This window comes from Salvelinus sp. IW2-2015, linkage group LG7 (genome assembly GCF_002910315.2).
Source record: "Salvelinus sp. IW2-2015 linkage group LG7, ASM291031v2, whole genome shotgun sequence".
In the NCBI taxonomy this organism is placed as follows: Eukaryota; Metazoa; Chordata; class Actinopteri; order Salmoniformes; family Salmonidae; genus Salvelinus; species Salvelinus sp. IW2-2015.
This window is the reverse complement of record NC_036847.1, coordinates 722,407-735,652: the sequence shown is the minus strand read 5'-3', so window position 1 is coordinate 735,652 and position 13,246 is coordinate 722,407. Positions and strand designations below refer to the sequence as shown.

Genomic DNA, 13,246 nt, shown 5'->3' with positions numbered 1-13,246 from the left:
ATCTCTGCCAACGCCGTTGAGCCATCCGTCTGCCCAACGCCGTCTGAGCCATCCGTCTGCCCAACGCCGTCTGAGCCAATCCGTCTGCCCAGCGCCGTCTGAGCCATCCGTCTGCCCAGCGCCGTCTTGAGCCATCTGTCTGCCCAGCGCGTCTGAGCCATCCGTCTGCCCAGCGCCGTCTGAGCCATCCGTCTGCCACGAGCCATTAGAGCCGCCCGTCTGTCCCGAGCCGTTAGAGCCGTCCGTCAGTCAGGAGCCGCTAGAGCCGTCCGTCAGTCAGGAGCTGCCAGAGCGCCAGCCAGTCAGGAGCTGCCAGAGACGCCAGCCAGTCAGGAGCTGCCAGAGACGCCAGCCAGTCAGGAGCTGCCAGAGACGCCAGCCAGTCAGGAGCTGCCAGAGACGCCAGCCAGTCAGGAGCTGCCAGAGACCCAGCCAGTCAGGAGCTGCCAGAGACGCCAGCCAGTCAGGAGCTGCCAGAGACGCCAGCCGTCAGGAGCTGCCAGAGACGCCGCCAGTCAGGAGCTCAGAGACGCCAGACAGTCATGAGCTGCCCTCGGTCGTGAGCTGCCCTCCAGTCGTGAGCTGCCCTCAGTCGTGAGCTGCCCTCCAGTCGTGAGCTGCCCTCCAGTCGTGAGCTGCCCTCCAGTCGTGAGCTGCCCTCCAGTCGTGAGCTGCCCTCAGTCGTGAGTGCCCCAGTCGTGAGCTGCCTCAGTCGTGAGCTGCCTACAGTCGTGGCGCCCTCCAGTCGTGAGCTGCCCTACAGTCGTGAGCTGCCACCCAGTCATGAGCTGCCCCTTATCCGGAGCTGCTGCCTTATCCGGAGCTGCTGCCCCTTATCCCGGAGCTGCTGCCCCTTATCCCGGAGCTGCTGCCCTTATCCGAGCTGCTGCCTTATCCCAGAGCTGCTCCCTTATCCCGGAGCTGCTGCCCTTATCCGATGCTGGCCCTTATCCCGATGCTGCCCCTTCATTTAGGTGGGTTGAGTTGGAGGGTGGTCATTGGGAGGGGGATACGGAAGCGGGGAGTGACTATGGTGGTGTGGGACCTCGCCCAGAGCCTGAGCCACCACCGTGGTCAGATGCCACCCAGACCCTCCCCTAGATTTGTGCTGGTGCGCCCGGAGTTCGCACCTTAAGGGGGGGGTTATGTCACGTTCCTGACCTGTTTTCTCTTGTTTTGTATGTCTTTATTGGTCAGGGCGTGAGTGTTGGGTGGCAGTCTATGTTTTCTATTTCTAAGTTGGGTTTTGTGTTCGGCCTGGTATGATTCTCAATTAGAGACAGGTGTGTATCGTTGTTCTGATTGAGAGTCATACTAAGGCAGCCAGGGTTTCACTGGTGTTTGTGGGTGTTTGTTTCCTGTGTTAGCGTTTGGGCCACACAGGACTGTTGCAGGTTAGTCACGTTTGTTGTTTTGTTAATTTGTTAGTGTTTGTTGGTTTGTCATTAAAATCATGAATACCTCCTACTCCGCATCTTGGTCCGATCCATGCTCCTCCTCGTCTGAGGAGGAGAACGACATTGACAGCCGTTACAGTAATTTTAGCTTCCAAATGAGAGAATTGGGTTTTCATAAGGTTAAAGCTCTGCTCACTCAGTGGCCCCGCCCATGTGAAGAGACATTGGTTATAAACTATGAAACACTCCCTTCTCTCCTTACCTATATAAAGCCCTTGACGAAAATGTACCTTTCTGTTCCGAGGACGATTGGACGACGGTCCATATGGTAAAATGACTAACATGTCAACTACAGAACTAAGCCAACCTCAGCGTGAGCTTTGGTTGCAATTGGTATGAACTTTGAACTCTTATTCACTAAAGAAGTGAGACATCCTAGCCGTTGAGTTAGCTACAGCAGCTGTAAACGTGGGCTAGGAAAGGACGGACAAAGGAGCTGTTCTAACAAACACGATACTACCAAGTATCCAGTTTACCACCAAAGACATTCTTCAGAGGACAAGGAAGATCTCTGTTGGGCAACACGGCCAGTATCTACGACCAACCTACCGAAGCGCAGCTCAGAGTAAATATTTATTGCATTTTCTTTTTTCAAATGGGCGGTTATTTAGAATGCATAAGATACTGTATTTACGATAGCATAGCTGCCTACGGCCCGATAGAGACATAGCTTCTCCCTTTGTTCCTCAGTCTTCCCGCTCTTTCATTCAAACCCAACCCACTCTCTTTGTGTAGCCAGCCATCATATCTTTTCCGTCCGATAGGGACGTTTTCCATTATGACATCATTTGTAATCAAGGTATGATTAATTCTGTGTATATGTAATTCTGTGTGATTAGTTAGGTATATAGTAAATAAATAATTAAACCCAATTTTGTATTGCTGATTCAACTTGTTAGCCAGGGTTCGTGAAGATGACCAAGAATTTACAACTTTCAGATGAGACTAAACAAGGTGACGATTAAATATTGACTGCTATTGATGTAGAAGATTACCAGGTCTTTAAGAGTTTATTCGGGAAGATAACAGCTCTATAAAAATTATTTCGTGGTGCCCCGATTTTCTAGTTAATTAACTACCTGATTAGCTGAAATCAGGTAATATTAATTACAGAGAAATTATTTTATAGAATAGCATGTCATATCACTTAATCCGGCATAGCCAAAGACACGACACCACCATCCATTTCCATCTCGTCCTCTCTCTCCTTTGTTCCTTTCTCGAGCACGCAGACGGGCTGTCAACAGTTTAGTTGAAATATGTTTTGTTGCGGTGTTCCCGAACATATTTCACTTGGTTTCCCAAATTAAGCACTGGGTAGCTGCAGGAACAAGGTTGGAGAGCCAATGGTATACAGAGTTTGGGCAGAATATCACCTGTCGGGCAGCGAGAGCATGCTCCTCAAACAGTGGTTGATGCATGGACTGAAATAAGTGTTGTATTTATTTCTCAGCTGCTCATATTAAGCACACAAAGCACGCCGCCTCCATTCGCTATTCCAGTGCATACAGATGGCATGTCTTTTTTCCCCTGACCCTGCACATTTGATAAATGTTCAATTCGAAATTGTCACGATCGTCTTCGGGTGAAAGAGAGGACCAAGGCGCAGCGTGATATAAATACATCTTCCTTTTTAATGAAGACGAAACAAACACTTTTACAAACTAACAAACGTGAAGCTATACAAAACAAATAAGTGCAGACACTGGCAACTTACACATAGACAATTACCCACAATCTACCTAATGACTATGGCTGCCTAAATATGGCTCCCAATCAGAGACAACGATAGACAGCTGTCTCTAATTGAGAACCAATCTAGGCAACCATAGACTTACATAAACACCTACACTGAACACAACCCCATGAACTCTACAAACACCCCCTAGACAATACAAACACCCTAGACGAGACAAAAACACACAAACATCCCCCATGTGTCACCCTGACCTAACTAAAATAATAAAGAAAAACAAAGATAACTAAGGCCAGGGCGTGACAGAAATAGAAACTAATTTGACATGTTAGTCAAGACTAGATTAAATTGAGAATAGTCTGATGGGTGAAAATATGATCACTTGACGAAAGAACAGCTGTGCAGCCAGAGGCAAGGAACAGAGCACAAGCTTTTTTTGTGACTTTCTCAAATCATCAATAATCTATAGTCGCACCATGCAGCGTAGAGTGCATTCAGAAAGTATTCAGATCGCTTCACTCTTTCCACATTTTGATACTTTACAGCCTTATTCTAAAATGTATTAAATACATAAAAAATCCTCATCAATCTACACACAACAAGGACAAAGTGAAAACAGGTTTTTAGACATTTTTGCAAATGTATAAAAAAAACAGAAATACCTTCGTATTCAAACCCTTTGCTATGAGACTCGAAACTGAGGTCAGGTGCATCCTGTTTCCATTGATCATCATTGACATGTTTCCACAACTTGATTGGAGTCCACCTGTGCTAAATTCAATTGATTGGACATGATTTGGAAAGGCACACACCTGTCTATATAGGTTCCCATAGTTGACAGTGCATGTCAGAGCAAAAACCAAGCCCTGAGGTTGAAGGAATTATCTGTAGAACTCGTAGACAGGATTGTGTCGAGGCACAGAACATACCAAAACATTTCTGCAGCATTGAAGTTTCACAAGAACACAGTGGCCTCCATCATCCTTAAATGGAAGAAGTTTGGAACCACCAAGACTAACTGGAGCTGGCCGCCCCGGCAAATTGAGCAATCGGGGAGAAGGGCCTTGGTCAGGGAGGTGACCAAGAACCCGATGTTCACTCTGACAGAGCTCCAGAGTTCCTCTGTGGAGTTGGGAGAACATTCCAGAAGGACAACCATCTCTGCAACACTCCACCAATCAGACCTTTATGGTAGAGAGGCCAGACGGAAGCCACTCCTCAGTAAAAGGCACATGACAGCCCACTTGGAGTTTGCCTAAAGGCACCTAAAGGACTCTCAGACTACGAGAAACAAGATTCTCTGATCTGATGAAAGAAAGATTGAACTCTTTGGCCTGAAGGCCAAATGTCACGTCTGGAGGAAACATGTCACCATCCCTACGGTGAAGCATGGTGGTGGCAGCATCATACTGTGGAGATGTTTTTCAGCGGCAGGGACTGGGAGACCAGTCAGGATCAAGGGAAAGATGAGAGGATCTGCAGAGAAGAATGGGAGAAACTCCCCAAATACAGGTGACAAGCTTGTAGTGTCATACCCAAGAAGACTCGAGGCTGTAATCGCTGCCGAAGATGCTTCAACAAAGTACTGAGTAAAGGGTCTGAATACTTATGTAAATGTSAAATAATATTTTTAATTTTTTTAACATTTGAAAAAAAAATCTAAAACATGTTCTTCCTTTGTCATTATGGGGTATTGTGTGCAGATTGATGAGGGAAATAAACTTTTCAATCCATTTTAGAATAAGGCTGTAACGTAACACAATGTGGAAAAAGTCAAGGAGTTTGAATACTTTCCGAATGTGCACTGTATATACACTACCGTCCAAAGTTTTAGAACACCTACTCATTCAAGGGTTTTCTTTATTTTTTACTATTTTCTACATTGTTGAATAATAGTGAAGACATCAAAACTATGAAATAGCACATATGGAATCATGTAGTAACCAAAACAGTGTTAAACAAATCAAAATAGATTTTATATTTGAGATTCTTCAAATAGCCACCCTTGCTTTGCACACTTTTTGGGATACTACATGATTCCATATGTGCTATTTCATACTTTTGATGTCTTCACTATTATTCTACAATGAATAAAGAAAAATAAAATAAAGAACAACCCTTGAATGAGTAGGTTGTCATGACGTTGGCCTGAGTGGGGGAGGTTTATGACCCCCATCAATATATTTCCCCTTTTTCCTCTCTCTACTCTACCGATGTGACCATTGAAAATCCCATGGTTAATATTGAGAGAGAGTCTGGTGACATCAAAAGATGGGAACGGAACCATATTTCGGTAATCCAACCAGCTGAAAATATGCGTTGGTACTAAATAAATATGATGCCAGATCAGTTGGCGTCTGAGACTTTATTACTGATGGATGACATAAACTGTATCTTGGAAGGTCTACACATTCTAGTTATCAGATTCAAATGGAATTGTTGTGCAATTTAAATGTTTAAATATGAAACTATTTGTGAAAAGGTGAAATGTAATTTTAGCTTCCAAATGAGAGAATTGGGTTTTCATGAGTGACCTATGCTCAACTCAGTGGCCCTGCCCATGTGAACAGACATTGGTTATAAACTATGAAAGACGCCCTTCTCTCCCCTCCTATATAAAGCCCTTGACGAAAATGTAACTTTCTGTTCCGAGGACGTTAGGGCGACAGTCCTATGTTAAAAGGGCTCAGATAATAAGCTGTTCCAAGGACGTGAGGATTTGCGGTCCCCGCGTTGAAAGGACAAAGATCACCTACAGAACGAAGCCAACCTCAGCGTGAGCTCTGGTTGAACGACAAGAACCTAACGAAATTAGCATCGAATTTCAATGTGGAGGTGACGACCTACACGCCGAAGGATAAATTTTGACTATACCAGCCAGAATATAGCATGAGCTTAAAAGTATGGCAACTTGGTATGAACTTTGAACTCTTATTCACTAAAGAAGTGATACCTCCTAGCCGTTGCGTTAGCAACCGCAGTTGTAAACGTGGGCTAGGAGAGGATGGACAGAGTATCCATTCTACCATGCTCCAGTTCACCACTAGACAGTCTTCAGAGGACCAGAGACCCATGCTGGACAACCCGGCCTACGATCTACGACCAATCTACCGAAGCCGGAGGCTCCGGACCGTGGATCGTTGCCGGAGGAACCGGACCGTAGATGGTCACAGGGGGCTCTGGACTGAGAACCCCTACTGAAGGCTCTGGACCGCCGACCGTTGCTGGAGGCTCCGGACCGTCTCAGGAGGTCCCGGACCGCGGACCGTCTCAGGAGGCACCGGACGGTCCACGGTCCGGTGCCTCCTGAGACGGTCCGCGGTCCGGTGCCTCCTGAGACGGTCCGCGGTCCGGAGCCTCCTGAGACGGTCCGGAGCCTCCAGCGAGGTCCGGAGCCTCCAGCGACGGTCCGGAGGCTCCAGCGACGGTCCGGAGGCTCCAGCGACGGTCCGGAGGCTCCAGCGACGGTCCGGAGGCTCCAGCGACGGTCAGGCGGTCCACGAGCTTCAGTACGTGGGTTGTTTTTTTTTTTTTGTTTTTGGGGGTTTCTCAGTCCTGAGCCCCCTGCGACGATCTACGGTCCGGTTCCTCCGGCGACGGTCCACGGTTCGGAACCTCCAACGACGGTCCATGGTCCGGAACCTCCAACGACGGTCCACCAACCTCCTGAGACGGTCCACGGTCCGGTGCCTCCTGAGACGGTCCGCGGTCCGGTGCCTCCTGAGACGGTCCAAGGTCCGGAGCCTCCTGAGACGGTCCGGAGGCTCCAGCGACGGTCCGCGGGCTCCAGCGACGGTCCGGAGGCTCCAGCGACGGTCCGGAGGCTCCAGCGACGGTCCGGAGGCTCCAGCGACGGTCAGCGGTCCAGAGCCTTCAGTAGGTTCTCAGTCCTGAGCCCCTGCGACGATCTACGGTCCGGTTCCTCCGGCGACGGTCCACGGTTCGGAACCTCCAACGACGGTCATGGTCGGGACCTCCAACGACGGTCCACAACCTCCTGAGACGATCCACGGTCCGGAACCTCCAGCGACGGTCTACGGTCCGGAGCCTCCAGCGACGGTCGGCGGTCCGGAGCCTTGAGCAGGGGTTCTCAGTCCAGWGCCTCATGCGACGATCTATGGTCCGGTTCCTCCGGCGACGATCCACGGTCCGGTGCCTCCGGCGATGACCCACGGTCCGGAGTTTCCGGCGATGCGCACCGCACCGGAGCCGCCCCCGACGCCCTGCGTCATCCATCCTAGATGCCCACCCGGACCCTCCCCTATTGAGTCAGGTTTTGCGGTCGGAGTCCGCACCTTTGGGGGGGGTACTGTCACGCCCTGACCATAGTAAGCTGTTTTTCTCTGTGTTGGTTGGGGCGTGATGGTGCCTTGGGTGGGTTATCTAGGTGCATTTGTATGTCTATGGTGGCCTGATATGGTTCCCAATCAGAGGCAGCTGTTTATCGTTGTCTCTGATTGGGGATCATATTTAGGCAGCCATTTCACTTTTGTGTTTGTGGGATCTTGTCTATGTTTAGTTTCCTGTCTGCACTACTTGTATAGCTTCACGTTTCGTCCGTTGATTTTGTTGTTTTTGTTAAGTGTTCATTCATTAAAAGAGAATGTACGTATACCACGCTGCGCCTTGGTCTCACTCATACGACGATCGTGACACTTTTACACTCAACATAGCCATTTCATGTGCGCACTTGCTCCGTAATGGGAATTTTATTTATATTTTATTCAGCTAGCTTCAATTATATTCTTCTTAGTATAAAATCATATATAATAAAATAATGGCACGGGACTTAATAAGCATAGCTTGTCAGCCATAATGGAAAGGCCAATGGCATAGTGCATAGCCAGATAACATATAGTAGTCCAACTCATATTCTGTTCTTCTGAAATACATTTTCTTAATCTCATGTTTCTTTAGACTTGCCTAAAATAAATAATGGATGTATTGTTATGGTGTGTATTACATTGATTTATTTTGAATGTAGGTGCTCCAAAGGGGCTCATCAACTGCTTGTATGTGTGGAGGCCTGTCACGTTCTGACCATAGTTATTTTGTGTTTCCTTGTTTTAGTATTGGTCAAGACGTGAGCTGGGTGGGCATTCTATGTTGTGTGTCTAGTTTGTCTGTTTCTATGTATGGCCTGATATGGTTCTCAATCAGAGGCAGGTGTTAGTCATTGTCTCTGATTGGGAACCATATTTAGGTAGCTTGTTTTGTGTTGGGGTTTGTGGGTGGTTGTCTTCTGTCTTTGTGTTCTCTGCACCAGATAGGACTGTTTCGGTTTTGCCACGTTTGTTATTTTGTATTGTGTTCATGTTCAGTTGTTTATTATTAAAACATGGACACTAACTACGCTGCGTATTGGTCCGATCCCTGCTACACCTCCTCTTCAGACGAAGAGGAGGAAGGCTGCCGTTACAAGGCCTGGAAATGCAAAATGTGTTTATGTTAATTAACGGTCAATTACCGTGAGACCAGCAGGCTTTTGCATGACAATAACTGGCTGATAAAATGTCATGACTTCCACAGCCCTAGTGAGGACACAGGCGATTTGGTGTCAGTCTGTTCACCCACAGGGCAAGTCTGAACACAGGGCACGGGCCATTTCTCCTGATCCGCCTTCTGTCTGCCACACAGTCTCCATTAGCCCTCAGCTCTGGGTCTGTGTCTGTGTTGGATAAGTCATTAGCCCTCCACTGATCCCTGTCCCTAGCACAGCGATCAGAGCTCTCACTTACACACACACACACAAAATGTTCTCTGCAGGAGGGTCCCAAGCATGGTCTCATCTCTATCTCTGTCTCTGTCCTAGCCATCTCCTGGCACCACAAACACCACAGATCACCATAATGCTGATATCTGTCCACAATCTACTACATGAAAAAGAGAGATGCATCTGCGTGTTCCTCTCATCCTCCCACTCTCCGACCCGTTCTAATAATCCAGCCCACTCAAACAGTAGGATCAGCTCCACAGCAGAGGGCTGCGGCTCCTTGAGGGGTTATCAAACAGATATATACCAATCAGGCTGAGCTTAAAGCAGCCCTCACCGGGCCCAGTTAATATTTAATCAGCAGCAGCAGACCTAGATTCTACTGGCTCTACTTTACACACTGATTAACCAGAACTGCAACACCGCAGGCGCCTGCTAACACACACATACGACCAGGCTGAGGCTGGCTGGCATCTAGCACTAGTCATTTACATTCATCTATGGTTGGGGAGTAACAGATTACATTCATCAGTATAGTCAGTGTAATCATGTAATCTGATTTGGGGGGGGGAACTGTAATGTAATGAGTTACGTTATCAGAATTTTGTGTTGTTTTTTAAAATCAGATTACAGATACTTTTGGGAAAACCAGTTTACGTCTTAGATGACTTTTGTAATTTTGAAAAAGGATGTTTGTGGGAAAAAAATACATTGACACCTTTCCAGTTTCTCAATGACATTCAATTCAGCATTGAAAAAAGGTACAAGTTTTAAGATTGTTCCACCTGAGCGAGTCTGACCATAAGCCAGAGACCACTGTGATGACACGCCAAATGTATTTCATGGATCCTCTTGATCTTCTTCTAATGCCTCTTAAAAAAGGGGAAAGTAATTCAAAAGTATTCAGATTATGTTACTGAGTTTGGGTAACCAAAATGTTACGTTACTGATTACAATGTTGGACAGGTAACTGGTAACTGTGACGGATTACATTTAGAAAGTGACCTACCCAACCCTGGATGCATACTCTTCAGCCCAAAAGGCTACCATTAACACACACGCACACACACACGCACGCACAAACACACAAGCTGCACATAATGTGCATATTCTTCACCATACATGTAAACACATCGTTGTTGACATCAGACAGGCAACGGCCTGCCGCTTATGAAGAAAAGCAACATTACATTCCTATTAAAGTAAGTTCTGTTTGCTTGTCCCCCAGTCAGCCTTAACGTATATGTTGCAATGTAAATTACTCTTTAATGTAGAATAACAGTTTTTTCTCGTGGAGTCATTGTATTGCCCCGAGATGGGAATGAATGACCCATTGTTTGGAGAACAAACCATTGCTCTCAAGAGACTCTTGTAGTGAGTATAGTAAATAAGTGGGGTGGTTCCCTCCATCACATGAATAATAGAAGACCTGAGCTGTGATTAAAGGATATGGGGGCCTTAAGAAGAGATGTTCTGCTTTTAGAATTCAGAATGGGTGTACATTCTATCGCTACCCGATGCTTAGAGAAAAAAAACTATTGTATGTGGCACACTATCAAATGAACGTTTGGGTCAATAGACTTGTTTTCTGCTGATGAGAACATCTATTGACCGAAACATGAACATTGTTTTTAGCAAATGGTTCTGCTTATCCACTAACCACAGTCAACCTCCTGTTGTGTTCCTGTACTCCTGCACAAGCAACACAGAAATAGCTCATGACGTACGCTTGGGTCAACGTTGGATATACCATACTTCAATTCTGAGCCGTCAGCAAGGTAGGATGTATGTGATCCTTCATTTTTAACCCCTTCTTCCGGTGGCAAGGCAGTATACACACACCTACACAGTGTTTGGAAATGCAGGTGCTTCATATTGCAGGATATGTCGATAGTACCACAGAGCAGGAAACATGTCTGTTTTTCAAGGAGACTAAGCTCTCTGAGACACCTTTTGTCATAGAGTCAGGTTTGAGTCATACCACACACACAAACAAACACACTGAGCTGTTCCTACAAAGTACTCAACAATGCTTCTCCTCCAGGATTCAATGGAACACCCACACACTTTCAAGAAATGGATACGCTCTCTAGTATATTCCAAACAGAAAAATTTGAAAAGTTTCTCTCTTCCCACCAAACAACAGACAGGATGATCAAATACATGGCTCATTGACTAATGTCTCAACGTTTGTACCTGTATCTAAAAACGTATATTATATCTAATATTTCTTTGGCAGCATTGTTGAACCTACCTTTATCAGTTGTCATCAACAACCACAATGAAGTATTTGATTTTGAGTCTACTCACGTCTGCTCTCATACATGCTCCTGGACTGGGCCCAGATCTTGAAGGGGTCTGGCTTCTTCTGGAGGGTTATGGTGCCATCTCCAGGGTCCTGGGTGGGCAACGGAGGCAAGCCAGGCAGCGGCTGAGTGGGTGCGGCCGGAGGGGGGGCCATGGCCTCACTGGGCATGTTGGAGGGGGGGTGGCTGGGGGAGTCTGTGTGGGTGCTGCGATGGCTGCACACACTGTGCTGGGAGCTGCTCTGACTGTCCTTCCTCTCCAGCTGCTGCTGAATGGAAAGACATGGGGTGAGAAGGGAGAGAGAGAGAAGAGAGAGAGAGAAGAAGAGAGGAGGAGAGAGAGAGAGAGGAGACGAGAGAGAAGAGAGAGGAGAGAGAGAGAGAGAGAGAGAAGGAGGAGAGAGAGAGAGAGAGAGAGAGAGAGAGACGAGAAAAGAGAGAGAGAGAGAGAAGAGCGAGAGGGAGAGAGAGGAGAGAGAGAGAGAGAGAGAGAGAGAGAAGAGATGAGAGAGAGAGAGACGAGAAGAGAGAGACGAGAGAGAGAGAGAGAGAGGGAGAGGGAGGGAGGAGAGAAGGAGAGGAGGAGAGAGAGAGAGAGAGAGAGAGAGAGAGAGAGAGAGAGAGAGATAGAGAGGGAGAAGAGGAGAGGAGAGAGAAGCGAGAAGAGGTAGACAATAATCGAAGGTAACAGAGGAGAAAGCAAGATGAATGAAGTAGATGACTGTAGAGAGTTAGCTAATGGGCGAAGGAGAGATCGAGAGAGAAGAGAGAGAGATGAGTATGAGGAGAAGAGAGCGGAGAGAGAGGAGAGAGAGAGAGAGAGAGAGAGAGAGAGAGAGAGAGAGAGAGAGAGAGAGAGATCAGTAAGAAGGGAAGGTAGTAGAGAGCGGGAAGAAGGTAACAATAATCCAAGGTCAACATCATAGAAACACCAAGTGAATTGAGTGTGACTGTCAGTTAGAGCTGTAGTCTAATGGTGTTGGGGGAGAGATGGTTTCTATGACACCCACACACAGAAAAATATGTTTTAAGTATGAAGTAGGCATTGGTCTGAAGCCGAAATTCAAATGAGCACCACAATGCCTTCTTCACCCATGCTCTTTATTCATACACGCACTACGTTCTACGTGTAAACACATTTATTGTTCGATACTTTCTTTGATTTCAAATTCATATATTCAGTCCAATACAAAATGACTGAATACATGACCACTAAGCCTGGCTAAGACAAAGGGACATTTGAAGAAGTTAATCAAAATGGACTGTGGATTAGTTCAAGGAAATCATGTCATCAAGTTGTGTCTATTTCAATTATGACGTTTTACGGTTCAATGATTTTTCTTATGGTTAATCAAATATTAAAACGAACACAAAATCATGAAAAGAAAAGTGAACACATTTCAAAATAATCTTGTTAGTAGAAACAAAAACACACTTACAAGCCAACACTTCATTTTGATCAAGAGAGAGTTGCAAATACACCAAGACAGTTGGGTCCCTCTCACATATGGCAGTGTACTCTGAACACATATTTAAAGCCCAGCACCAGAGGCAGAACAGCTCTTCGAGGCTGACACAGAGTTGCATGCAGCCTGACATTTCAATGATATAACACAGAGGGGGAAAAGCCTGCTTTCCTCTGAGAAAAACTAATCAACAGTGACAGCCAACCAGGGTCACCATTGGTCCCTCGTGACCCCTACAGCGCCCGCCCCTCCCCCACCTCAAATCGGCGACGCCCCTGCTATGACTGATGCCATATCCCTGTTAATCTCTAATCCCGAATATTCCTGCTTCCTGTTAACAGGAAGTACGTATGTAAAGTATTATCCCTGCTGTAGTATACATGTATTCCTGTAGTATACAGTACATACTTTATGGGTGGCTCTGGGTAGAAGTTGCCCTTAAGCACTGATCTTGCCTATAGGCACCCTATGAAGACCTAAGGGTTGATGAATCGTCATAATAAAAACACACTTGGTAGAAGGAAATAGGGATTCATATATTTTCCCGGAAATCTACTAAGTTTTAATGCCAGGAATAATTCATATTTATCCCGAGAGTTTATCCCTCT

At 46.4% G+C, this 13,246-nt stretch overlaps 1 protein-coding gene across 9 annotated transcripts in view; it reads right to left on the bottom strand.

Moving 5' to 3' along the window:
• Positions 1-13,246, bottom strand: part of LOC111966171 (membrane-associated guanylate kinase, WW and PDZ domain-containing protein 1-like) — a 142,790-nt gene that overhangs the window by 21,098 nt on the left and 108,446 nt on the right. For 7 of the 9 annotated variants that reach the window (XM_023990600.2, XM_023990591.2, XM_023990596.2 and 4 more), the window contains exon 13: positions 11,177-11,441. In XM_023990600.2, coding sequence (XP_023846368.1) covers positions 11,177-11,441 — 265 coding nt within the window. The remainder of the gene's footprint in view (positions 1-11,176; positions 11,442-13,246) is intronic. The other 2 variants (XM_023990594.2, XM_023990595.2) reach the window with 2 other exon arrangements.